The sequence below is a fragment of the Salarias fasciatus genome, chromosome 9, assembly GCF_902148845.1.
Source record: "Salarias fasciatus chromosome 9, fSalaFa1.1, whole genome shotgun sequence".
Classification (NCBI taxonomy): Eukaryota; Metazoa; Chordata; class Actinopteri; order Blenniiformes; family Blenniidae; genus Salarias; species Salarias fasciatus.
Window position 1 is genome coordinate 7,938,588 of NC_043753.1, and position 27,986 is coordinate 7,966,573.

The 27,986-nt window shown below is 38.7% G+C and overlaps 3 protein-coding genes across 4 annotated transcripts in view; all 3 read right to left on the minus strand.

Moving 5' to 3' along the window:
• Positions 1-5,067: 5,067 nt before the first annotated feature.
• On the minus strand, positions 5,068-10,030 carry LOC115394438 (gamma-glutamyl hydrolase-like). The gene is made up of 9 exons (XM_030099748.1): positions 9,872-10,030; positions 9,682-9,790; positions 8,425-8,475; positions 8,262-8,346; positions 8,054-8,192; positions 6,611-6,717; positions 6,412-6,502; positions 5,859-5,993; positions 5,068-5,506 (listed from the first exon to the last, which is right to left on the minus strand). The coding sequence occupies exons 1-9, from the start codon at positions 9,945-9,947 to the stop codon at positions 5,385-5,387; spliced, it is 915 nt and encodes a 304-aa protein (XP_029955608.1). The 5' UTR covers positions 9,948-10,030; the 3' UTR covers positions 5,068-5,384.
• A 1,366-nt stretch (positions 10,031-11,396) lies between these two features.
• Positions 11,397-13,032, minus strand: LOC115394705 (apolipoprotein D-like). The gene is made up of 4 exons (XM_030100058.1): positions 12,892-13,032; positions 12,650-12,771; positions 12,192-12,280; positions 11,397-11,635 (listed from the first exon to the last, which is right to left on the minus strand). Exons 1-4 carry the CDS (start codon positions 13,030-13,032, stop codon positions 11,397-11,399), a joined length of 591 nt encoding a protein of 196 aa, XP_029955918.1.
• A 2,434-nt stretch (positions 13,033-15,466) lies between these two features.
• LOC115394556 (collagen alpha-1(XVIII) chain-like) overlaps positions 15,467-27,986 on the minus strand; it is an 86,040-nt gene continuing 73,520 nt past the window's right edge. Inside the window, exons 24-44 of one of the 2 annotated variants that reach the window (XM_030099897.1) lie at positions 27,831-27,914; positions 27,540-27,599; positions 24,788-24,841; positions 24,198-24,284; positions 23,607-23,642; positions 23,463-23,516; positions 23,124-23,180; positions 22,548-22,607; positions 22,404-22,445; positions 21,656-21,683; positions 21,422-21,490; positions 20,850-20,875; positions 20,661-20,759; positions 20,438-20,582; positions 20,271-20,344; positions 18,454-18,582; positions 17,695-17,742; positions 17,507-17,569; positions 16,667-16,864; positions 16,478-16,593; positions 15,467-16,114 (exon numbers count right to left, since the gene is read on the minus strand). In XM_030099897.1, the coding sequence (XP_029955757.1) occupies positions 15,916-16,114; positions 16,478-16,593; positions 16,667-16,864; positions 17,507-17,569; positions 17,695-17,742; positions 18,454-18,582; positions 20,271-20,344; positions 20,438-20,582; positions 20,661-20,759; positions 20,850-20,875; positions 21,422-21,490; positions 21,656-21,683; positions 22,404-22,445; positions 22,548-22,607; positions 23,124-23,180; positions 23,463-23,516; positions 23,607-23,642; positions 24,198-24,284; positions 24,788-24,841; positions 27,540-27,599; positions 27,831-27,914 (1,728 nt within the window). In that variant the 3' untranslated portion in view covers positions 15,467-15,915. The remainder of the gene's footprint in view (positions 16,115-16,477; positions 16,594-16,666; positions 16,865-17,506; positions 17,570-17,694; positions 17,743-18,453; positions 18,583-20,270; positions 20,345-20,437; positions 20,583-20,660; positions 20,760-20,849; positions 20,876-21,421; positions 21,491-21,655; positions 21,684-22,403; positions 22,446-22,547; positions 22,608-23,123; positions 23,181-23,462; positions 23,517-23,606; positions 23,643-24,197; positions 24,285-24,787; positions 24,842-27,539; positions 27,600-27,830; positions 27,915-27,986) is intronic. The other variant, XM_030099898.1, reaches the window with a different exon arrangement.

Below are 27,986 nucleotides of genomic sequence, written 5' to 3' on the forward strand. Positions count from 1 at the left end.
TTTTCATGAAAAATGGTCTTGCCTTAACAAATGTTCTTAAAATTCAAAATCAAGCAATTTTTTGTCATTTTTCATGAAAAAAGGTCTTCCCACTTCTTTAAAGTCAACATTAGAAAAAAAAAAAATTTGGGCCAATTTTCCAAAAAAATGGCCTTACTATTCTCATCACTTTTTTAACATCAAAATTAACATTTTTTTTTTTTTGCAAATTTTCATGAAAAATGGTCTTACTAACTAACTAAAGAATTGTGTTACTATAGCCTTGCCACTTTTTAGAAGTCAAAATTAAGATAAACTTTTTTTTTGCCAAATTTCAAAAGAAACGTCCACCACTGTTTTAAAAGTCAAAATTAATACAATTTATTTTTTGTAAATTTTGACAAAAAATGGTCTTACTATAGCCTTACCACTGGTTAAAGTCAAAATTAAGATAAACTTTTTTGTAAATTGTCATGAGAAATGGTCTTACTATCGACTTACCACTGTTTTAAAGTCAAAACTAACAAATTTTGTTTTGCCAATTTTCATGAGAAGAGGTCTTACTATAGCCTTACCACTTTTATAAATCAAAATTAAAAAAATAATTGTTTTTGCTAATTTTCATGAAAAATGGTCTTGCTATAGCCTAAACAATTTTTTTCAAAATTCAAAATCAAGCACTTTTTTTTGCCAATTTTCATAAAAAATGGTCTTACTATCAACTTACCACTGTTTTAAAGTCAAAATTAAGAAAATTTATTTTTTGGCAATTTTGACAAAAATTGGTCTTACCACTGGTTAAAGTCAAAATTAAGATAAACTTTTTTTTTGCCAATTGTCATGAGAAATGGTCTTACTATCGACTTACCACTGTTTTAAAGTCAAAATTAATACAATTTATTTTTGGCAAATTTTGACAAAAAGTGGTCTTACCACTTTTTAGAAGTCAAAATTAATAAAATTTATTTTTTGCCAATTTTCACAGAAAATGGCCTTACTATAGCCTTAACACTTTTTAAAAGTCAAAATTAAGATAAACTTTTTTCTGCAAATTGTCATGAGAAATGGTTTTGCTATAGCCTTAAAAAAATTTCTTGAAATTCAAAATCAATCACTTTTTTTTTGTCATTTTTCCTGAAAAATGGTCTTCCCACTTCTTTAAACTCAAAATTAGAAAAACATTTTTTTTTGCAAATTCTCAAAAAAATGGCCTTACTATTGTTACGGCCGGCTCAAAGCCGCAACAAAACGAGGGAGACAGAGACTGGGGACTGTGCGTAAAAGGAAGATTTAATGAAATAAAGTTAACAAAAGATTAATTAACACAACCAAAAGGTGAATGGTGGACGCCATCAGGAAGGCAGAAGCCCGCAGCCGACGAGCGGGAACGGGACGCTGCAGGAGGAGGTCATCAGAAGGTCGGTGCCCGCAGCCGACAAGCGGGAGCAGGACCCCGCAGGAGGACGTCATCGGGTGGAGCAAGCGGAGGAGCGAGGCAGCAACGACGACCCACAGAGACAACGACCACCCCGAGCACGTGCGTGCTCGGGCTTTTATGCTGGTCCATGGAGCAATCAGCATAATCTGGCACACCTGTGCAGAGGGGAGAAGCGGGAGCAGCAGCAGAGCAGAACAAACCACTCCCCGTAACCTCCCAACGACCCTGGGTCGTAACAACTATACTCATCAATTTTTTAACGACAAAATTAACAATTTTTTTTGCAAATTTTCATGAAAAATGGTCTTATTTCTTGCCAATTTTGACAAAAAAGGGCCTTACCACTTTTTAGAAGTCAAAATTAATAAAATTTATTTTTTGCCAATTTTCACAAAAAATGGCCGTACCACTTTTTAAAAGTCAAAATTAAGAAAATGTATTTTTTGCCAATTTTGACAAAAAATGGTCTTGCTATAGCCTTAACAAATCTTTTCAAAATTCAAAATCAAGCACTTTTTTTTTGCCAATTTTCATGAAAAATGGTCTTGTAGCCTTACCACTTTTTCTAAAGTCAAAATTAAGAAAATTTATTTTTTGCCAATTTTGACAAAAAATGGTGTTACTATAGGCTTGCCACTTTTTAGAAGTCAAAATTAAGATAAACTTTTTTTTTTGTCAAATTTCAAAAAAATGGTCTTACTATAGCCTCACCACTGTTTTAAAGTCAAAATTAATAAAATTTATTTCTAGCCAATTTTCACAAAAAACTTTTAATTTTTTAAAAGTCAAAATTAAGATAACCTTTTTTATTGCCAATTTCCATGAAAAATTGTCTTACTATAGCCTTACCACTTTTTAAAAGTCAAAATTAAGATAAACTTTTTTTTGCCAATTTTCATGAAAAATGGTTTTACCACTGTTTTAAAGTCAAAATTAACAAACTTTTTTTTTCAATTTTTCAAGAAAAATGCTCTACCACTTTTATCAACTCAAAATTAAAAAAAAAACTTTTTTTTCGGTAATTTTCCTGAAAAATGATCTTGCTATAGCCTTAATAAATTTTCTTAAAATTCAAAATCAAGCACTTTTTTGTCATTTTTCATGAAAAATGGTCGTCCCACTTCTTTAAAGTCAAAATTAGAACAATTTTTTTTTCTTTTTGCAAATTCTCAAAAAAATGACCTTACTATACTGATCACTTTTTTAACGACAAAATTAACAATTTTTTTTTTTGCAAATTTTCATGAAAAATGGTCTTACTATAGCCTTACCACTTTTTTAAAGTCAAAATTAAGATAACCTTTTTTATTGCCAATTTTCATGAAAAATCAAAATAAAAAAAAAAACAACTTTCTTTGCTAATTTTCATGAAAAATGGTCTTGCTATAGCCTTAACAAATTTTCTTAAAATTCAAAATCAGGCACTTTTTTTTTGCCAATTTTCATGAAAAATGGTCTTACTATAGCCTTACCACTTTTTTAAAGTCAAAATTAAGAAAATTTATTTTTTGCCAATTTTGACAAGAAATGGTCTTAGCTACTATAGCCTTACCAATTCTTTGAAGTCAAAATTTGAAAAACATTTTTTTTGCCCATTTTCACAAACAATGATCTTACCTCATCACTATTGTACACAAGGCTTCATGTTGTGGCCATGGCTCACTTTGTAGAGCAGTGGTCACTGATTTACAAGGTCACTGGTTCAAATCACATCTCTGCCTTCCAATTTACATTAAAAATGGTCTTACTATAGCCTTACCAATTCTTTAAAGTCAAAATTAAGAAAATTTATTTTTTGCCAATTTTGACAAGAAATGGTCTTAGCTACTATAGCCTTACCAATTCTTTGAAGTCAAAATTTGAAAAACATTTTTTTTGCCCATTTTCACAAACAATGATCTTACCTCATCACTATTGTACACAAGGCTTCATGTTGTGGCCATGGCTCACTTTGTAGAGCAGTGGTCACTGATTTACAAGGTCACTGGTTCAAATCACATCTCTGCCTTCCAATTTACATTAAAAATGGTCTTACTATAGCCTTACCAATTCTTTAAAGTCAAAATTAGATTTTTTTTTTTTTTGGCCAATTTTGATGAGAAATGGTTTTACTATAGCCTAACCACTTTGTTAAATTCAAAATGAAGAAAATTTTGTTTTTGCGATTTTCATGAAAAATGGTCTTACTATAGTGGCCTTACCACTGTTTTAAAGTCAAAATTAAGAAAATTTACATTTTACAAATTAACAGAATTTTTTTTTTCAACTTTTCAAGAAAAATGGTCTTACGATATAGCCTTACCACTGTTTTAAGTCAAAATTAACACACATTTTTTTTTCAATTTTTCAAGAAAAATGGTCTTACTATAGCCTTACCCCTTGTATAAACTCAAAATTAAAAAAACAACTTTTTTTGGAAAATGGTGTTGCTATAGCCTTAACAAAGTTTCTTAAAATTCAAAATCAAGTGAAAATTTAAAAAAATAAATAAAAAATTGCATGCGCAGTGCTCCGCAGAAGGATATACTGGAGCACAGCAGTAGAAGCCATAGACTCCGCCGCTGTGCGCCGGTATATCCTTCCGCAGAGCACTATGACTGTGCAGGTCTGTGTGTATCAAAATCTTATTTTAACGGATTGAAAAGAAAACACGTCTTTTAAAATGTTTTATAACCATTCGGATTTACTTCACGCGCTAATACGCCGTCCCCTGGACCACTGGAAGGAGTATTTTGTCCACTTTCGTCAGTCCGGCTCTGTTTCCTCTTCACCTCCAGCAGCTGAGCTAAGCTAACTACCATGCTAACAGCTGGGAGCCAGCCACTGGACACACAGACAAAAAAAAAAAAAAGTATTTATGAGGTTATCTCACTTTGTAAATGATAGGGATAGGGCGTGGGTCCAAAATCTTCGGAGTATTCCTTTAAGATTCTGTCAAATGCAGAAGTCAGGCCCAGCAGAACCAGAACCGCATACTCGCCAGAGACATGTCATTCAAAACCCTCAGTGAAGCTGACTGCAAATGGGTTTACAAGTGGACTGGAAGACCTCTAAGATGTTCTGATTGTCCAGGTGGTTTTTAGGTAAGGCTGAGGTTAGATTAGAACATAAAATTGAAGCATCTGCTCCCACATGGCCTGAACTACCAGCATCCTCATCTCAGCACGTCTGACTGAAAACAGAACTAAAGGCTTCAGGGTGAGAAGAGCCAAAACAACCAAAGCCCACTGATTGGTTCTCCTAATCACTCCTGATTAAACTAACGGATCACCAAAAGGGAGCGACTACTTGTCATCACGTCACACACAAATAAAACCTTATCAATAAAACACTGAAACACCCGGTCATTCAAGCAGCGTCAGGAAATGAGTGTATCTCCTGAGTGACTTCACCGTTCAGAGGGTGATGGCCTTTTGGAAAAAAAGCTGTTACAGTCTGGAAGTAAGGCTTCAGTGCTCTGTACCGCCCCCCGGTGGCAGAGGAGAGAACAGCTGGTGGTTTGGGTGAGTTGCATCTGCCAGGATGTTTCATTCATGTTTGGAAAAGGAGGTAAAACTATAGAAAGACCATCATTTAGGCCAAATTTTACGCTCGCTCACAAAAACACACACAACACAGGAATCAGTTACTCTAGTTCCTTTTTACTGAACACATTACAGAAAGGAAGCTTAGCAGCACAACGTAGATTCACAGTAACTCAAACAGGCTTTAATGGTCCCGCCTGAAGATCGGGAATTGTAAGAAATAAATGGGAATTATTAAAAATCATCTCATATTTACAGATAAACAAAAAAAGGCAACAACTCCTTGTAGCTTTCATCTTCTTAAATATTAAAATCAGTGCTTTATCCAGTGTGGACCTTCATCACTTTCAGATTAAGTACATTAAAAAAAAAAAAAAAAAAGCAGCAAATAGGAAAACAATCAAAAGTCTTCAAGCAGCCAACCTTTAAAAGATTCATAAAAATCACTCAAAATAATAGATTTGCTCAAACGGGATGGACTCATCCGTGTAAACCGGACTGTAGTTGTAGATCAGCGCTTCTCTTTCCTTCTCCACCGATTCAAATCTGTGGAAGTTTTTCCTGGCTGTGGAGACAAAACGCCACGTTTACTGATCAGAGGCCCTGGAACTGGAGCAGACTAGCGGTGTGACGAGACGAGACCAGACACGATATCATCACGGTCATGAGACCAGACGACATTCCACTTTAATTTTCAGAAAACTAAAATGACAAAATATCTGACTGGGAAAACAGACTTTTTTTATTTGAGTCACAAAACAATACAGGTGCATTTTCTGCACAGCTCTGATGAGGAGACGCCCTAAAATCCAAGTGCAGAGGGACAGCTTCTCATTTAAACGAGAAACATCGCCGTGATTTCATCTCGTCACACCCCTACTGTTTATACTTTCAAACAGAAACTCGACGTCTCCTACCTTCGCTCACAAAGAACTCCGCCATGTAGAAGCTCATCCTGACAGCTGAGGGGGAGTGTGGGTAATACGCCTTCCTCCATTCAAAGGGGTTTTTCTCTGGATGCCACTGGGTCCCGTATATCGGATAGTCGTAGGCTGCAGAGAGAAAACCACACATGAAGACCTTCCCCTTCTGTCTGATTCTGTTGAAATCTCATCTCCCGGCCACTGGAGGAGCTCAGCAGCTCCAACCTGCAATCATCCTCACTTCATAACCCCCATAAGAAATCATTGGAACTTTATAAACCACTCATTCTGCGGCACTAAAAACAAATCTGTATATATTACAGTTCCTGTTATATTTTAAGATGTATGCTGTACATACAGTTAGATTTTTTTCTTTTAGCTTTCTATTATTATTCTTATTAAGATTTGCACTATTACGTTTTCTTTATTTGCACCTTTCATCACTTTTTGACCCCCCGGTGTGTCCTACCAGCCTCTGTACCTGTAAATTTCTCCGTGGTGAGATGAATAAAGTCGATTCTGTTCTATTTTATTTGACTGGAATTACCTTCAACAGTCGAAACGAACTCCGTTTGTCCGTCGGTGTTGGTGGAGAGAACTTTGTAAAACTTTCTCAGGTCATCATTTGAATTATAAGTCTGGAAAAAAAAGAGTGAAAAGACAAAAGTATTGTGATGTGCAGGGATTGATGGTTGAAATTTGGCCGGCTTTGGCCCGCGTGCCTTGTGTTTGACAGCCCTACATACCGACAAGGCCAAGCTCCACATGTGAGAGTTTTCTGTCAGCGGCTCAGACGACAGCGCCTCCATGAGTTCAAGAGGAAAAGGTCTGAACATCCGGCTCACGTTGGCTTCTGGAAGAGGAAACAATCACATTCATTCATTCATTCATGAATGGATGGATGATCAGATGAGAACATTAAATCAGCATCTTCCTGTTAACTTCATCCAGACAAGGAAAACTAATCAGCCTCTGACTCACTATAAACAGTAGTGATCCATCATTTATTTATCTTAATTTCTATAATAAAAATGGTCTAAATAAGTTCATCTTTGTGAGATTTATGTTCTATTAGAGTTTCAGTCCAAAAACAAATAGATGAAAAAAGTGAGTCAACAACTGGACAGGAATAAAAATGGATCAACTTGTCAACTTTAATGTAAAATTAGGTTGTTTTTTTTTTTAATTAGGGTATTTTTAATAAAGAATATTTGTTAGTTGATGTTGCATCTTGATGAGCACTTAAAGGTGCTGTAGGCAGGATTCCGCATCTCCGCCATCTTGCTTAGGGTTACCTAAGCAAGATGGCGATTTGACCCATCTAAGATGGCGATTTGAAACCCAGCACAGCCAATCCTGTCCTGTTTTCTCTGACATCACGCCCTTAAGCAAGTTAAGCCCCTCCCACAAGAACCCGCGACGAACGCCCCTCGACCAATCACGGTTAGAGCCTCATGGGCTCTTCTGATTGGTCAAAGATACCTGGAGCTGTCGAGATTCCTTTTCAGCTCAAAACACAGACAGATGGAAACGCTGCGCCCTCGCGGTAGAGCAATTATGCTACACTCCTAAAGGATTATCAGTGGATACTCTAACATTTCATCCAAAGAAAACAGAAAAATTAGCATTGACTAGCAAAATCCTGCCTACAGCACCTTTAAAAAAAAAGATTATATTACTTCTTTTGTGATCATGTTTGTCAATATTCAGTAACTGTCAAAAGAAATACAGCTTAAATAATATTGTGTAAGAAAAACCATTTTTGTTTGAATCATATATTTGGAAAAATTGTGCAAAAGAAAAAAAAAAAATCAAGAAAAGTAAATGACCCTGCTAACGTTGTGAAATCATTCATAAGGTTCCTGTGTACCGTTCTAGCAATAATACAGCAAAAGCTTTTATTTTGAAGGGTCCAGAACGCTTAACAGTTAAAAATGGAAGATAAAGGCTGTATAAAGTATAAATCAACGCTGCTCACGTTTCTTTAGCTCCTGGTTGATGAGGGAACAAGGCTGGTGTTGATGTTTTGAAATGTAAATGTAATTTGTTATATTTTAGAGAATTTGAATGAACTGCTAAGTGTGATGGTTGTGACGGTTTTATGTACATCAGTGTATATTTTGGGTTAAAAACAATAAATTTAGTTGACTTCATCCTAGATTTATATCGTTGTGGGAACCAAGCTGTACCGTTAGTGAAGTTGAGAGGCAGAGCGATTCCAGTGGTGTTGGTTCGAGACAGAATCCGCTGTCCACTGGTCAGATACATCATCTGTTCAAAGCCCAGACACGTCCCCCACACCGGGAAGTAGTCGCCTCCTTTGTTAGCCTGAAACGAGACGCGCTTCGTTCAGCTTCATCTGAAAACAGCCTGGTTCAGGGTGCTTCAGCCTTTCACCTCGATGGCCGCCTCAAAGAAGAACTGAGCCGCTCTTTGGTAGCCGGACGAGTAAATGCTGGCAGCGCCGCCCGGGAAGAGGATCCTGGAGACAGAAAGGTCAGAAAAACTCAGAATATTATCAAAGGAAAGAAGACATTGATGCATCATGTCGATCGTTTACCCATTGATGGAGCTGAACAGTGTCTTATACTCCTCTGGTGACAAGTTGATCCTGGAAAAAAAAAAAAAAAAAAATCACAGAGAGACTAGAAAAGGTTTCACCACACAGAATTCTAACACTGGAAACCTTAATAATTTCAGATTAAGTGGGAATAATTCCAGTTTTGGTGTCTTTTTGTTCTGAGTTTGCATTTTCTCAACAATCCAAAAGACATGAGATTAAATCATGTTTAAAGCTGGCCCATATGTGAGTGCTTGAGTTTAATAATTACAGTTTACAAACAGGGAATGCGAGGGTTAAAATCCTATTTTTACTCAGGAAATGCACAGATTACAGGCTGTTCAATACAGTAAACCTTTCACATTTAAATGTTAATTTATTTCCAATGTCAAGTGACTGTTAAACATTCTTTTACAACAAGAGGTGCTGTTTCCAGCAACATTGGGTTATGTTAATTTTGCTTTTCAATAAACTGCTCATGCATTTGAATTGGTACACACTTTGCTGGAATGTAGGCCATCAGGGCTGATCTGGTATCTATTTGAGTTAACTTTGTACTTGTCCTTGTAATCAACTCCTTGGTTGTTATATGCAAAATAATAAAGATACTGTTGAAAAACACTGTTGCAGTTTATCATCGACCTTTGAGGTCAGATTGGACTCAAAGCTGCTTCTTCGTGTCTATTTATTCTGTATTTCTGAGAGTAAACTGGAGCTGCACACAGTACAGTCACCATGAGTCACTGCCTGTTTAAAACAATGAAAAACAGACATTTTCATGAAATTCAAAGTGAAACAGTCACACAACACTGGTTCGGAAATGGGAAAAGATACAATGTAATAGTGAGAAAGTTAAACCACAGCTTGATTTAATCATTTACACTCTGGGTTCTTGCTGGAGGGCCTGTCAGTGCTGGTTAAGGACTCAGAGTTCTAACGAGAAAACAACTCGACAGGAATGTGGAAACAACGTTTTAAATACAATTTCTTTTGAATAAAGTTTCCTCAAGATGTTACTTCAAAATTCATGCATTTCAACTTTCATAAGAAAGTTTTTTTGTATCTGAACTGATTCAATATATCAGAAAATCTTTAAAAACAGGGCAAAGACTGAAGTATCAGCCAGTCTTCGGAGTTTTATCGATTCTAAAGAAGCTTGTCTCCGTGTTTGAGAACTTTTCGCTGACAGACTGAACTCCTGAAACGCTGACAGCGTCTGACTAAAAGTTAAACAGTGACCGCAGGAGTGATCCTCACCGGACCGGAGCCACTCGGGCTCCCGCCGCCTCCAGGAACTTCACGTAGGAAGCGGCGATGTAGGCGCTTCTGCTGCGACTGGACGGAAAAACCTCCTGAGAGAGGAGACCTGCGCACAAACAACAACAACAACAAACACAGATGGAGGCTGGCTGAGCTCAATAACGGCTAAAAAACTCTCTCAACTCACCTATGACGGGTCTGTCGTTCCTCTCGGCGGATGAATGTGAGAGCAGAACCAGGAAACAAACGTAAAGCAGAAACATGTCGCTTAAAAAAATGAAGTAAAAAGTTTGAAAAGAGTTCGTTCCGCCTGCAGCCCGCTGCAATGTATCGGCGACCGGAAGTCGTTTAGAAGACGGCATCAGCTGAGCGGAAATGACGTAACGCCCCTCGCACCGGGAAAGAAGAAAAAATAAAATCTTCTTTGATGTTTTACGGCAGCTCCCGTTGGTTGCATTACCGCCATCTGCTGGTCGTTATATCTCTATCTTATATTCTTGTATTTTCCCCATCAAGGCCGTTTCTTTTAGGAATCTAATCACATGTCCTCCACCTCTTCCCCATTTAAAAAAATAAAATGAGTGAATAAATAAAATAAAAATACATTCATTTGCGTGTGTTTGATTGCAGCATTTGTTTGTAAAGTGTTTGTTTTCACATATAGATAAATTATTTCACAATTATTTCAACCTATAGAAATGTGAATTTAGATGATTTTCAGAGTTTGAGCTTGATAAATCCACTAATAGCCCCAATTATGTTCAAGTTTGAGGTCTTAAAAACTAACCTAAACTCACGTACTCACTCTAAAATGAATAACTTTAACTTACTGAATAGAATAGAATAGAATAGAATAGAATAGAATAGAATAGAATAGAATAGAATAGAACAGAATAGAAAACAAATTTTGGAATAATTCCAATTGTAAATTCCTGAAACCAGTAGACATGGCCATCATGCGTAAGGTGCTCTAATCAGTGTTTTGCTCAAGGACACTTTGACATATGGACAGTGGAGAATGGGAATCAAACCTATGACCTTCTAATTGAAGGATAACTACTCCACCAACCAGGCCACAGTCAATCAATCAATCAATCAATTAATTTATTTTTGTATAGCCCAGTATCACAACAACAGTTGCCTCAGAGGGCTTCAAGATGTTACATTTGTCGGTAAAAGTAAAAACAGTGAATAAGCATAATGGTAATATGTCAATATTTACAGTAACGAGACAGAACGAAGCAACCACCGCCTTCGACCCTCACATCCGGCAAGAAAAAACTCCAAAAACCCAGTGGGAAAAGAAGAAATCTTGGGGAGAACCACAGTATGGAGGGATCCCTCTCCCAGGGACGGACAGCTTTGACCAATCCCATTTTAATACTCCCCTTGTGAAACTTCATTTTTCCTCAGTTGCCTGTCACACTAGAATACTAACGGGAGCTGATGGGGTTAAAGGTTGTGTTCAGGGACCACAAGTGGACCTATCCACTATGGGAACTGAACCTTCAAACAGACCCCAAAACACAATGAAAGTTGAAAACATTGAGCAACTAGGGCCTTAAATTTTCCTAAATTTAGTAAAATCAAAATCAAAAACCCCAAAAAATCTTAGGTTTGGCGTCTTTATTACTTAATCAAAACACTGTATTGCAAAAGATCACCAGTCTCTGCTGTCGTCACCTCTAACAGCTGATCGTCGGCTCGTTCTCTCACTGATCCAGTAGATCACAGCCGGTCTGGTTGCTGACCAGCAGCCGGTTGGTGTTCAAACCGACAGCAGTCAGCTGGTCGTGCAGCCGCCCCAGCACGTCCTCGCTCAGGACCCGGGCGCGGGCCAGGATCCAGGCGAAGTCCACGTGGAAAACCCCCAGATAGTCAGCGCAGGAATAAACCAAAGAGTAGGACTGGTAGTCTGTGGAGAGAACCCAGTAGGGAGCATCTGGAACACCTGGAAGCACATGAAGTAGAATTCTGTTATCTCAATGACTTATTTGGAATCTCTCCTTCACTGTCTTCTCTTCACAAGCCTCAAAAGAATATTCTAGCCTTCACAACTCTATTGCCTCATATTGATCTCCTGCAAATCCAGCTGACCTCCCTTTCACACTCGCTGGATAAGAGACATTCTTTATTTTAAAAAATTGGAGAAGAATTTGTCTCAGCGATTGGTTAATCAAGTAAATTCAGTAATATTTTGGGTTCTTTCCTTCAATATATGGAAAGGATGAATCTCCCTCAGAGTGACATGAAGGGTGTGTGAATATGTGATTGGGGTGGGCGAGGTGCTGCAGGTTTGAATCTTTTCATTCTTATTTCCTATTGACTAATGTGTTGTTTGTTTTTGTTTTTCTGTTAGGTTTCGTTCTTCTGTTATCATTTAAGTTTGATTATAACAGACCCACTATTTGCTTATGCGACTGAACTTTGCCTGCTGGAAAAGCCCAATAAACAAAGTAGAATTTTGTTGATATACAGTAAAATGTTATCAGTCTTTAGTTATTTACCTTTAAAGAAGCTAACGGCAAGAATAGCAGGCTGAGATGGATCCTTCACTTTGGCGACTCCTTCAATTGAGTTGATCTTCCCATCAGACCTGAAGAGAGGAAGATTTACTCCACAGTTACTCCCAATAAAGCACATGTATCCAGGTATCAGGCATGTCAAAGCAATCAGGTGAACCAGATGAAATGGGATTGGTCATGTGCCTCAGAACACATTTCAACCTTTATATCGGTGAAATTAAGCAACTACTTGGTGTAAAGGTCCAGACTCAACTGAAGACAAGACAGTACTGTCCACATTTCTATTATGATTTGAAACACAATAGAACACATTTCACTAGAGTTGAAACGCTGAAACCAATGCTGGACGACTAGTGGATGCTGTTGGTTGTGAACCACACACACATGCAGAGAACAATGAAAAACACACAGACAGTGGTACTTTCCCGCTGAATTCTTACAGGATCTCTGCGTTGTGGACCTTCACCGTCCCGTTACTGAGAGGACTGTACGTGGCCTGATTACATTTCCCTTTCTCAAAAACGGCCGGCAGCTTTTCGATTTCATACCAGGAGCCCAAATACTGCAGGGGGAGGACAACAAAGGGTTCAAGGAGACCAAGACAGGATTGATTTAGCCTCAAATGGCCTTCTGTTTACATCAGGGATAAATGTCATTAGGAATCCAAATTGGTTCATTTTACTTTTTCAATGCTGAAATCCTCCTGAACGGACGGTTTGGGACATTTTCCTAAGTGGAAGGACTGAGCTTGAGCGGCAGCTGTGGTCAGCAGGAGCACAAACAGGATCTTTAATGAATGATATAAAGGAAATGTACATTTCATAAAACTCAGAGGTCTTTCTGTCTGGATCCTTATAAAACTTTGCTGTTTTGCAGTTATGTTTTGAAAATTTTTGTGCAAAACAAATCAAAGAAGGACAAGACATGCTTACAGTACCTTCAGTTCCTTCATGTTCCGGAGGTCAAGAACCCTTCAACAGAGTTGTCCAATCAGGAGAGCAGTTCGGGTTGTTCTGTGTGTGTCAGACCTTTAGTCTGTGTGGAGAGCTTCTGTTTGGAGAACCTTTAACCAGCTGGAAAACACAGATTGGTGTTTGATAAACTCGTAGTTTAGAAGTAGCTGTTACTCCTGTACAAAATGGAGAGTTTCATTTTTTGAGGGTTGTCAAACATAAATCCTGTAAGAGCCTCCAATCCGATCCACCAAACCCCCCAAGAAAGTGTGAATGAATGAAGGAATGAATTAAATAAAAGAAAACACCACAACAAAACAAGCAAATATACAAATCAAAGCAAAATAATCAAATACATCCAAAGGGGGTAGGAGAAAGTGAAAGCTTATTTAATCCAAACGCTTCTGAAAGTCAATGTGACATGAACATTCAGGCAGCAAACGTTGTAAAATGACATTTAGGACCACATAGGCAAAAGTGATCTGATCTGACTGAATATAAGAACATTTATGCATAGTTATTATCAAGGGGTTTGTATGTATGTATATTTGTATTGACCTATGGTGCATGTTATCGGTTGACGGGGGAAACCGGAGATCCCGGAGGAAACCCATCCAGACACGGGGAGGAACATGCAAACTCCACACAGAAAGGCCCGCACGGTCCGGGGATTGAACCTGGGACCTTCTTGCTGGCCGGTCTATATATTTAGATAAATGTATATTAGCATAAATGTATTTTTTTTAAAAAAGCTTGTCTTGTTTCATACCAGCTTTGAAATGTCTAGAATGATTTTTTAAATTTTTTTTTTAGTTTCCATCTAATTTGAGGACAACGTCTCACCTTCAGTGATCTTAATTTCCAAAAAAACAAACAAAAACAACAAAAAAACAAAGCCAGAAATGAGCAGAGAGACACTGAAACAGCCCCTAGAGGAGTCAAGAAATTCAAATCCAGGCTATGAAAAGAGAAATCTTTATTTATAACAAAGCACCAATATTTATACAAAACATGTGCTCTCTCTTTGTTTGGAGACTTTTTTCTTATTTTCCTAAAATGAAACTGCATTGCTTGGTTGAATGGCATCATTACAATTGGTGGAGAAAGTTTTCACTGACATTCATGAGAAATCTTGAAAAAAAACAAAAAAACAAAAGAGGAGACATACAAAAAAAAAGGAGAAAAGGTAGGAAGAAACAGTCATCTGACAAAAACAAACGATAAATTACATTCTTTAATTTTAATCATCTGATTTCTTGTTATGTGCTGTGACAGATATAAATAAGTCATTGGATTTAAATTAAATAAAGTCGTGAGATCACCGAGAGCCATGAGAAGATCCAACAAACACTTTCAAAGATGAAAATGCTGGCCTTTAAAAAAAAAAACAAAACAAATGAAGTACAGTGCATCAAAATGACTTTGGCGGTGACACTAGTTGTCGAGTCGTCCCTTTGTTAGCTGAGCAGTAGAGCAGATAAGAGCAATATGTGTGAGAAATCGTGCAAATTACGACACAAGCATCAAATTTGGCATGGTGGTTCTACAGAGGTTACTTGGCCTAACGAAACATTTTTGACAAACTGACACCAAGATCATTTGAATTGTCAAAATACTTGCATTTAAAGGCACAAATGTGAATTAGGCAGGTCAAATTGTGGCCATCTTGAAATTAAACGATGTGACGACATTGTTTAATGGCCACCATCTTGGATTTTTAGGTCTATTTAATGATCTCTAAAGAACAATCAGGCAAAATGTCATGCTTGTATCATAATTTGCACAATTATTCTATCGCCTGCTCCACTAGAGGGACAAGGTAGGAAGTTCTGGAAATATGACCTGAAACTTTCTAAGAAATCCGTCGATGACGACCTGCCAACACAGTAATGAAAGGAGCAGTTTATCTATCAGAAAGAGTCATGTGTGGGGACAGACACAGCTGCTCTTCGGCCTCCGCCGTCACCCCCATTTCACTCCGGACGCGGTAGCGCTGTGGCTGCAGTAGCCGTTAGCATTAGCTGTTAGCATTAGCCCCCATTGTAATGATCGGCTAGATGCAGTTTAACAGTGGAAAGACGCAATGCAACTGCAAAGTGTCACAGATGATAGACAGACTATTTTCTCCGTAGCAAACACACAAAGGATGGGAAGAAAGAAAGACAGGGATTTGTTATGCCATGGAAAAACCGGGTGCCGGTCCTCCATAATAAAACTCTTCTTCTGGTCATATCGGCAGGTCTTCTGCTCTCTGAGCTCTTGCGGTTTGCAGCGTTTTTTTTTTGTTTGTTTTTGTTTTTGTCACCACGGACAATGAACGTTTTATTGTACAAGTTAAAAAAACACCGTATTTTGTACGATTATGTCATTATGCCGATGTATTTTGTGGAGAGCTTTCTCTCGGCGGGTTAGATGTCACAGTCCCTCCTCCACGGAGACTCCACAGCTGATGTGTCCAGTGTAGAATGGGGGGTGTCGGGTTGGGAGTCATTTTAAAATGGAGACATTAGCCTGAGTGGAGCTTTGGCCTTTCCAATGCTTGATGATACTTTGAGGCTTTGATCTCTGCTCCAGATCTTGGCTTTCGGCTCTAGATTCATGATTTCTGTGGGCTACTGTGAGGAATGAGCCACTCGCCCTAAACTCCACTCTATCCACTCTTAAAAACAGAGCAAAAACCTTTAAAACATTTGTCTTCGTGCTGGAATCAATGCCGTCTGAAGCGGCGGGCAGGGGATGGGCTGAGCGGAGGTTCAGAGGTTCTTGTGTGTCTCGATGCAGAGGACGATGTACTGGTTGGAGCAGCTCCGCGTCTGCTGGCCGAGGAGCCCCGAGGTCAGGCTGGATGACTGGCCGGCGACCGACATGTGGTCGGCCCGCCACGTCTCACAGTGCTTGTCCAGCAGGCGGAGGCCCCTGCTGGTGGAGCCGTGCCAGATGCTCTTCTGGGGCCTGATTGGACGAAGAGGGAGGAAAATGACTCGGTTATTACACAGTAAGTGCGTTGTGTTTTCCCCATTTCCATGGAGACGGAGTCGGCAGCTGTTTTCAAAAAAGTTTTTTAAAATTTACACTAACAGCTATTGAAAGATAACCCACTCTAGTTTTACTGTAACTACCTGTGAAGCTTTATGGGTAAAATCTAATTAAATTAAACTGGGCAGAAAAGACAAATACAATTGAATGTCATCAGCATACAAGGTAAATATAGGTCAAATGAAAGAGAACCTAATTTCATCCTCTGTGGAATGATAATATTACAACAGAATATCACTATTCTAGATAAAAACTGAAAATGAAATGAAGCTGACAGACCAGAAGGGGTCAGCTAACACATCCCGGCCATCAAAGGAGTAGATGGGTATCCTGGCATTGATCGGAGCGCCGTCGCCATTGAAAAGTGAGCGCCAGTTCCTGAACATCACGTCTCCCTGAGAGAAGACACAGCAGGTCAGATCCGTTCACCAGACATGGTCGGCACTCGTTCGGCCGAGCGGGACTCACTCTGAGGTTGGTGATTGGCAGAGACTCCCTGAACCCAGGATAGACCACGTGGACCAGGTCCTGCCTGTTGGATGACATGAAGGCGCGGTAGTTGGGCGCCAGGCCCATTGCTTTGGCCTGCTCGTAGCACATCCGGTCCGCCATGTCCAGCCCCATCATGCGCCCAGTGTGGGGCTGGTTCAACGCCACGAGGCTCAGCTGAAACAGGAGGAAGTGACACGGAGGTCAGGATTAGAGATAGACCAATATAGTTTTCTTTAGAGCTGATACCGTTAATCGGTAGTCAAGGAGGCCGATAACAGATGTTTACTTGCAGTAAAATTATAAATATTGGTGTCAAAAATTTTAATAGTGCTAATCCTCTCAGGCTTCCATAGCTACTTCCTGTTTTCGTTTTGTAGGCTAACGGCAGAGTTTTCAGAGTTTTTCCATTATTGTTTGTCTTTTTCTTAGTGAGGGAAATATACACCTGTTAGTATTAAAATTATTCCTTTTTTGTGTGTGTGTATTTAGTTATTGAAATGTTTTTCAGTTTAATTTGTTCCATCACATTCTGTGACTATTGTGCTGACTGCCAATGGGATTTCCCGTTAAAGTTAGCATTAAGCTAGCGGGACTTCTCAGCGGGACCTCATAATGGTTGTTGTGATTTACTGTGTTTTACGGGGTCTCGTCCATGTGGAAAGCAGAATTCACCCTTTACATGATCAATCTGCCAGTCAGGAGACAAATCTCTTCTCTGCAGAGCATATATCAATAATCGGCCTTGACAATGATCAGCCGATCGATTAGTCAAGATACAGGATCAATATGAACGTCAAAAATCTAAACAATACTCACTCTTTCTTTCACTGTCAGTACTCTTTCCATCGTGTCGCCTCTCATGTGATATGCAACTTGAGGCTGATGGAATAGTTAGAAAAAGCATGTAAACAGATGAACACTGCAAAATGACACCCTGCAATTGCTTCATTTATTTATTTGCCAGAAATGTGAGACAAAAGTCATGAAAATGGCAGAAAAAGTACCTCGTCTTGTGGAATGATGTTATTTGAGAGGTAGATCAGACTGCCGAGCTGTGAGGACAGAAGAGACAGATCAGAACTGAATGGTGGATTTTAAAGTCATTGTGCCCAATAATTAAACAAAAAGAACAATGAATTTCAGCAGTAAAGCAGTAAAGAAGGTAAGCAATCAAATAATAATCCAGTGAGCTTCTGAAGTAAAAAAAAACCTTTCAGACAAGTTTCTTGATGTTTTTTAAGTGAGATAAATCATGAATTAGAGTAGAGAGTAGAGCGTTACTTTATTCATCCCAAACTGGGAAATTCTCGTGTTGCAGCAGCGTCAGTAGAAAGCAAAGAAAAAAAAATATATATATATATAGAATTTATGCAGAGAAATCATACTATGAAGACTATATACATACACACACACACACACACACACACACACATATATATATATATATATATATATATACCAAATATGTATATATACATACATATACACCAAATATGTATACATACATACATATATACACACCCGCACATACATACATACATACACAATAAGTACAATCAAAGAGTAAGAGATTAAAGATATAAGATGTGTGCAGAGCAAGATGAAAAAAAATGCTTGGATAATAAATAATTGATAATTTAAAAGAGAGAATTTGATTCACATCTAACTCTCAAACCGGAAAGCATAAGCGTAAGATTTAAAGGACTGATTTATATAAGGAGCAAAAATATAAGAAAGGGGTAAAAGAGCCTCTCTGGAATCACCTGGATCTCTTTCCATCCCTGTGGAACCTTGAGGAAGAGACTTCCTGATCCTGTGACGTAGGACAGCGTGCCCTCAGCGTCTCGGACGGTGCTCTGCATCATGCTCTCACGAGTTTGATAAATTTTCATCTGGAAAAGAAAAAAAACAACAATTTTTCATCACATATATATTTCTGATGTTTTTGGGCTCCATCTGAGAGCTGGAGTTTTAAAGTCTTTACACTATGGACCTGTGATGCCTTGCTTCAATATTTAGAAGAAAAAAAGCATGTAAAACAATGTAGGGAAATATTTGTAGTTGTAAATAAAACAATGCCGCTGTTAATCAATCATATAATATACTGTAATTCATCAATTTGATAAGTAGTACAGACAGAAGATTCCAGAAGACTGATTTTTGGAGGCGTTTCTATAACAGTATAGCGACATCAGGATCAAAATACAGCATTAAAGGGATACTTCAACATTTTGGCAAATTGGCCCATTTAGCGCAATTCCTTAGTCATTTCAAACAGCATACTTACTTTCTTTGTGAGGGCGAGCTATTGTTTATTCAGAGGTGAGTCGGGGAAGGTTTTCGGGACGGACACAATGGAAGTGGATGGCATTTTTGATTCCCCTCGTCAAACTCATCAAATACAAAATCCAACAACCCCAAAGCACTTTGGTGGACACGTTATAATTCGCACATTCACTACGCTGTGGAACACCAACAAATAATATTGTAGCGTTACGACACTGAAGCAAATACTGGGAACTACTTTTTCTTTTGAAATCACTACGCCCAGACGCCATGTTTAGTAAGTAGTTCCGTCTTAGCAATCTTCGCTTAAACAACTCAATCTCATAGTTTTGCATTAATATTTCACAGCGTAGTGAATGTGCGGATTATAAAGTGTCCACCAAAGTGCTTTGGGGTTGTTGGATTTTGTATTTAATGAGTTTGATGAGGGGAACTAAAAATACCATTCACTTCCATTGTGTCCGTCCCGAAAACCTTCCCCGACTCACCTCTGGATAAACAACAGCTCGCTCTCACAAAAAAGTAAGTATGCTGTTCGAAATGACTAAGGAATTGTGCTAAATGGGCCAATTTGCCAAAATGTTGAAGTATCCCTTTAAAGGATTTTAAAAAATTACTTGATATTAGTGATGAAGCTTAGCTTGAACTCAATTAGAGTAGGAAAATAAATGTATGTATAATATTTAACAAAATAATTTACAATTAATAAAGCGAATACCTGATATAACACAAAAAACAACGCTGTTTATCAATGAGATATAATGTAAAATGAAAAGAATTTTTACGTTTTTTTAAGTAATAACTGAAAAAAAAAGTTTTTTGTGAAAAAACCAAAAACTACTTAATTTAATTTTTTTTTTATTGTAAATCAATGTGTTGACCCAAAAATGTGTTATTTAGCTTAAAAAAATATATTTATTCAATATAGCACTTTTTCAATTAAATACAAGTACGAAACAAATCATGTAATTTTTTTCCTTCTTACCATTATTGTAATTCTTATGATTATTGTTATTATTTTTATTTATTGTTACCTCTCATGGCTATTAACAACAAATTTCCGACAAACAATACAAATAAATGAGGTATTTCCAGAAGATGTCACCGATTGGTTAGATAAATAAAGAACATGAGTGGCCCGAGGACAGAACCCTGAGGGACACCTGTGGTGATTGGATGAATGAGCAGAATTCTACATTTAAAGCAGGAGTGATTTCACCAACAATCCTTCAACATTTCACACTGAAGCAGAATTTCTGTCAACATCATGAACCTCAGAGATGAATGAACTCACAGCTGCTGCGCTACTTGAAAGACCTGGTGACCCAGGTGGTCCCGGAGGTCCTGGAGGTCCAGAGATAGTCAGAGCTGCCAGATTAAAAATATTGACACCTCTTATCAGATCTGTGCTTTTAATGTCATCGGCTACAAGAACTACATCATGTTAAGAGGATTTCATACCTGAACCGTATCTTGAAGGGGGTCCTGGTGGTCCTGGTGGCCCAGGAGGACCAACAGGTCCAGGTCTGCCATAGCCAGGGATACCGGGTGAACCTGGCACTCCAGGGGGGCCTGGGCGTCCCAGCACGGACTCTCCTTTTGGCCCCTGAAACACATTTTGATGAAGTTGCAACTCGTTGCCATCATTTTCTACCTGGGCTGTGTTCGGGAAACCCGGACTCACCACTGGACCCGGTCTCCCGGGGAATCCCGGTTGCCCAGGAAACCCCGCCTCCCCCTTGTCTCCCTTCTCTCCCTTGATGCCCTGCTCACCCCCCAACTCCTGTGAACACATGAACTAGAGGTTAGAATCAGACTCATGACTTCAGATGTGGAACAAAGGGAAACATTAACCAGGAGGTGTGAGACGTACCCAGCCTCCTCTGGAAATATAGGGACCTGGAACACAAGATCAGGGAAGACAGAGGAATCTTATGAAGAAACAGCACTAAAAAATCTCCAAAATGTTGATTTAATATTGGTCGAATGAAGAACAGAAGAAAAACATTATCAGGAATTAACCAGACAAGACAAACTGGTGGCTCCTTTCCAAAATCTGCACATCATCAATTCTTTGAGTCCCACGAGCCAAAACCTCAAATTCAGTAAGTTACTGGTTTCACAGGGCCTATAAATCCATTTGAGTCTGATATTAATTGTAATTAAAGCAGAATGAATTAACTGTATGTGTGCTGATTTAGTAGTTTGAGTCTATTATTCCATAAGTTCTCAATCAAAACATGGATGACATTTCTACCTGCTCTTAAAGACGATGCATATGAACCATGAACTTCATCTTAAATATTACCAGATGAAAATAATCCTTTACTGAGATCAAACAGCATTGTGAGCATTTCTACTAACTTCTTCCTGCGAATGATATGTATTTTCAATTAATTTACTAAAATGAAAACATCCTGATCATGAGTGAGACTCTTGACTTACTTGGTGGAGCTGGAATCCCAGGAAGTCCTCGGTCTCCCTTCTCTCCTTTGGGTCCCATTTGACAGACGCCTTCAGCAGCGAAACGAATCAACAGAACTTTATTTATATGTATTGTCTTTATCAACAAATTCTATGCAATCAAAATGCCTAGATCAGAAGTAATAAATGTTATGTATCAGAATAAGATATATACTATAGTTATTTATAGTAGCAATAAGTTATGATCCAGCTTACCGTTTGCAATAGATCCATTAGGATGAAGCTGAAATAAAGCAAGAGAAACACGTGACCAACAACAAGTGATGGCGGAAATATATACAAGTTAATGTTGTCGGTAAAAGATCTTTCTTCCATTAAAGTTCTGAAATCAGTCGGTTTGGTAATGTTAGACTTGGATGAGATTTTAGAACTACCTGCTGTTGTTCTTGGTATTTAACCTTCACCCTTCCAGAGACGACATGCAGCATGCAGGCGTATTGGGGAAGCAGACTCAATAAGTTCTGAGTAATGAAAAGTTCCATAATACACAGAATTACATGCAACAGTGACTGGATGCAGAGACAAGAGAGGATGGTTTGGAAATGAATAATAAAAAAAACAAAAAAAACAAGAGGAATCGTGAGAACTGGAAGGAGTGAAATAAAAGAAAAAAGGTGTTATATATTAATCAAAGAAATCAAATCGGGTGCAGGCAAATTCAATTATTGGAAATAGAAATGTAAAAGGTGGCAGCACGTTCAAGAGACTGATCCACCGTCAAAAACACTTTACCACAGCCGAAGTTTGAGAAAATTACAAATACAATGTAGCAACGAACGCTAATGTGATCAAATAAAGACTGAAATCAATAGATAATGTAGAATACTGCCAGTGACAGTAATAAATGATCCCAAACAGTGGCTGAGATAAAACTGTCAGTAACGCTGGTTTTATCTGCATACATAGGAATAAATGTTTTTTGTTTTTTTTTTCAGACACGTACGGCCATTTTGCAGTGAGGTCTGGGAGGGATGGGGAACACGGTCTGAAGAAACCAGGACAGGAGAGACCATTAAACATGTGGAAACAGGTGCTGACTGAAGGGAACTGTGTCAGAAATGAGTGTAAATAACGCAGGCAGACTTACTCCTTTGGGGCAGCTGAAGATTCCTGGTCGGCCTGGAGGTCCAGGAGGGCCGGGGGGGCCCTGAGGAAAACACATGGAGAAAAACATGGAAAAATAAAGATCCGGGGAACTGTGAGATGTTTGGTCTGTGCAGGACCTTGGTCTTGGTGTTAGGATTATCCAGTCTTGGTCTTGACTCCATCTTGGATAAATTAAGTGTTGGTCTTGTCTTGGTCTCAACTCGGTCTTGGCCCCATTATTTTTTACTCTTGCCAGGTCTTGGACTTGGGATGCCCTGGACTTACATCTGACTCGGTATTGCCCCTTTAAAGTTTTGAGCTTGTCCTGGTCTTGGGATGTTCTGGTCTTGGTCTTGACTCAGTCTTGCTTCCTTAAAGTCTTGCTCCTGGGATGTTCTGGTCTCAGTCTTGACCCCTTGAATTGTTCGTCTGGTCTTGGTATTGGAATACTCTGGACTCAGTCTTGGCCCATTAAAATCTTGGTTTTGGGATGTTCTGGTCTCGGTCTTGATGACAACAGTCCTGACTCAGCTACTAAAGTTGCTGCATTCCTGCTACTTCCTGCATTGTGACTCACCGGTAGGCCTGGAGCATCTCCCTTCTCTCCTTTGGGACCCATCGTCCCTGGACGACCCTACAGAGATGAGGAGACTTTATCCAAAAGCATTCAGGGTTTAGAGGGAAAACTTAGATTGGATTGAGCTTTAATAATTCCCACAGGCACATTGAGGAAATTGGATAGTTTGATGACTGAGCTGCTGCATTTATTAGAAAACCTATCAAAGCTGAACTCATAACGTGAGGTGACAGAAATGTCAGTGTTTTCCTCACGTCGATGGTCGATGAGGAAAAGATTAACTTATATACACTTTGAATTATGTTAACTGAGAAAGTTTGGAAAGCTCGTGGTGCTCACTGGTCGTCCAGGAAAGCCAAACTCTCCTTTGGGTCCTGGTGGTCCCACTGGCCCCTGAGGCACAAACAAAGTCATCTTGTATTTAAATCATATCCAAACATTTCAAAGACTTAAACTCAGTGGTGATGCTGCTTTAATTCTTACTTGAATTCCAGGCAATCCTGATACGCCAACATCTCCCTGTGAACAAGGATACACTTATGTTCTCTGTTCTTTTACACACTTTTCATATTTATTTTGATATATTTTGGTCAAAAACTCAAGGATTTCCTCATGGTTCTGCTGTTTGATGAGCTGCTTTCATGTGTTCATTAATCCACAAACAGGATGTTATTTTGGTTAAATGGTTGTTTTTGATTCCATTGTTCATATTGTTCGCAGTTTGTATTTTGATAAATAGTTCTGTCAAAAGCAAACCACAAAGTTTTCCTGGTTTAACTAAGGATGTAATTTCAAAAAGGTAGAATAGATAATACATTATAAAAAAAAAAAAAAAAAAAAAAACATTTTTAAAATATTTACATTTTAAAATAAAAAACTAAAAAATGTTAAATAATATAATGGACAAACAAATACATAGAATATTTGAAAAAAAAATTTTATCTGTTAAATTTACAATGTTATTTAAAATAGAAATGCATCAATAAATCAATGCAGAAACTTTAATCTACGATCCGACCTATTCACAATCATTAGTTCATGACTATGTGTGAAAGCTGTGATAGGAAGTCATACCTTGCTTCCTTTGGGTCCCTGTGGTCCGCCCTGACCCGACATGAATCCATCTGCTGCGAGCACGAATCCCGGCTCGCCCTTTTGACCCTGCAAACACATGAACACAACAAAAATAGGAAAAAAAATGTAATATTGTACAGTTTCACATAATTCTAGTTGATTCATTTGTGAGGCTGAAATATGATCAACTATATTCAGTTTGTTGAATTTTTGAATAGTTACAGAGACAAAGACTACAAATATGAATATATCAGCAGCAGAATTCCGCAGTGGTGTTAAAATATCTGAGTCTACAGTATCAGCTGTTTGTGACAGACTGTGTACACTGATAGATCCTCTCTTCATGTTGACATTAGTCTCCCAGAGGAGGCGACTGTAAAGCCGCACTGGAGACACTGAGAGGGGAGCTGGGACGGCCAGTGAGGAGACATCAGTGCAGAGAGAACCATCGGTTATCGTGCACATTGGCTTCTTGATTAATTCTAAGATGCATCCTCATCCACAGGCGGGATCTTGTTCTCAAGATTTTTCTGGTTGCCATTCAGCAAAGGCCCACGTCAAATTATGCAAAAAAAAAACTGAAGACTTACTTTGAGCCCTGGAGGTCCTGATATTCCAGGCAGCCCAGTGTCGCCCTTTAAACCCTGCAAAGATCATTACAAACATTAGAATAACGCAGGATGATAGTTCTGATGTGGTGAGAAATCACTGAGAAATCATATATATTTTGAAAACATAAAAATAAGAATTAAAGCCGCGCGCGTTAGTGCTTCACTCCCTGCTATTGCCGTCGACGTCTCGCGCTCGCTAAATTGACATTAACACCACACACTGTGGCCTCCAGTCTTTGGGCCCCGGATGGATATGAACTGGAATTGGTCAAAGATATTATAGACATTTTTGATCAGTGTCCTCTGCCAGAATTTCGTAAAGAGTTTGAAGTGTGTATGTCAAAGTCAGGAGATTGAGGATGGGGGTAAGGGGCGGGGGGGGAGGGGGGGGTAATAGGGGGCGGGGTGGAGGGGGGGGTAATAGGAGGCCGGGGGGGGGGGGGGGGGGGGGGGTGCAGTTCAGGCAGCCCAGAGTGGACTGGTGTGGCAGGAAAAGAAGGCATTTTTGAGGGCTTGTTATTTGGAGATTGAGCGACAGATCAAAAAAGCTGGCTGATTATTGAAGGTCAGTGTGTCTAGATGCAGCATGCTGAGTTTGGGCTCATTTGGTCCAAACACCGAGAAGTTCAGTTCATTTGAATAATTGGAAGCCAAACGGCATTTCCACATAGACAATGAATGGGTTTTAGAGAAGCCTCTAGAGTCAAAACCATGGAAGCTACAGGAAAGAGCTGATTGACTGTTCTGATCAGGAGGCCACAAAGGAATTTTCTGTCAAATATGAAAAAGATTGGTAAAAGTAATTTTTTAAAATTGCATTGTAATCTTTGCATACTCCCATAGGTGGCGCTGTAGCATCTATCACAGTCATTCATACATCAATATAATCAGCATCATGTTGTGTATAATTGATCAAAATTTCAAGACAGTCGGACAAAGTATGTGCTTGTAAGAAATTTTTATGTATTTTTTTGGGGGGGGGTTGCGCCCCTGCTGGCCAACGGTTATAAATGCATCAAAATGGTAATATAATTTTTTGCTTGCCTTCAGGCATAGAATTTTACTGCACAGTTTGGTTACTGTGGAAGAATGTTAATGTTTTACGTCTATGGTAGGGGGCGCTAGAGAGTTGAGTTCTATTAAACTTTATAGTGCATTACATGAGGACCGTTATGGCACATAACTGACTGTAATCTGAGTGTTCCAGGACAATGCCTGAGCTCGTGAGGAGCTGTCGAAATAACAGGAAATGTAGGCGTTTTTCGACGGCGTGCTGTGAGGAGACCGAGCGACGTATCAAAAAAAGCTGACTGATTATTGGAAGTCAATGTGTCTAGATGCAGTGTGCTGAGTTTGGGCTCATTTGGAAGAAAGGAACTAAGAGTTCAGTTCATTTGAAAAATGAAAAGCGAAATGGTGGTGAATTTTGTATCCAAGATGGCCGCCTTCCTGTTGGTCCCACAGATTTGAGCCAAGAGAGTTTCCTGTTTGTCCCCTCATGCTCTGTCACTGGTGTGAATTTCGTGTTCCTACATCAAAATATGCCCACTCTGTGGGCCATAGGGGTCTGATTGTAGGTGGCGCTGTTGAGCCAGTGTTGATCTGTCACTGTGGAGGTATAAGTTTTATTGAATTTTTCGCCGGGCTGGTCACGTAGATACCAAAAAACGCCACATTCAGCTGTGTTCAGGGGGTCAAAAATGCATTCCCGTGGGACAAAGAAATAATACAGAAGAAACTGAGCAAAAACAATACCCATCACCGCTACACTACGTGTTACGGCGATGACTAAATAACTACAAGGAAAAGCTTCTGTGTTTCCGTATATGGGGTGAAACTATGGAACCGTCTGAATGATGAGTTGAAACAGTATAAAAATATTGAGCAGTTTAAAAAAGCTCTATGTAGATGATATTTAAAAGACATAAATATACAAACAAATAAATATCAATATAAGCTTGTGTTCCTTTTCCTTATTTCCTCTATGAATTTACTTTTTTACTTAGTTGTTTTATTTTATTAATATTATTTCATTATTGTTGTTTCGTTATACTATTGGTTGTTTCTTTTATGCTGTGATGATTGCTGTTAATCATTAAAATTATTTGTAAGCAGGCATTTTAAGTTGATTACTCAGGTGGGACTAGATAAGTTTCAATTTCCTCCCACTCCATTTTTTTAACATGAAAAAGAAAAAAAAATTAGATTATCTCATGGTTGTTGTTCTGTTGTTCAGTGTTTTGTGTTTAGCTTATAGTCTGGCTCTATGTTTAAATGAAAAATAAAAAAATCCATTTACACACACACATATATATATATATATATATATATATATATATATATATATATATATATATATATATATATATATATGGCAGTCATTTATTCGCATTATACTGGAAAAAGACACCCGACTTACAGCATTTTTTTAAAATCTTTGGTAACACTTTACTTGAAGCCCCTCTTTATAACACATTATAGGTAGTTATAAACACTAATACATGATCACAATGCTTTATAACTCACTATACAGCAGTATACAGCATAGGATTAAGGTTAGGGTTAGGGTTAGGGTTAGGGTTCGGTCCTGGCATTGTGATCATCTATGAATGTTTATAACTACAGCTACACATGTTATAATGGCATTATAATACTTTATGAATGTACTTATAATGTGTTATGCAGGGGGGCTTCAAGTAAAGTGTTACCAAATCTTTTTTTTGATACTCACAGCAAGTCCTTCATAAATCCCTGAGAAGTTGAACGAACCATCTGTGTCATTAAGTAGAAGCTGAAGAGACAACAGGAAGTGAGTCATTGAAGAAATATACATCAAAACACATGATATCAACATATCACCGAAAACTTCACTGTGTCCCAACACTGTGCTGGCACACAAATACTGATGGAAAAATCGCCACAACACAGTGACTTATATTTGTTGGGATGCCACTAAAAATCCTTTCCTATATCTTATACATCTCTTCAATAGCAGAAGTCATGGTGGAGTGATGCCACTCACATCCTGGAGGCTGATGGCCGGTCCTGAAGGCCCGGGTGGTCCTGGTGGGCCGGGCAGACCGATTCCATCCCGTCCAGCTTGGCCCTGATGAGCACGGTTCACATTTTAAGCTTCTACATCTAAAACCGCTTTCATATATCAATACAACACTCTGGT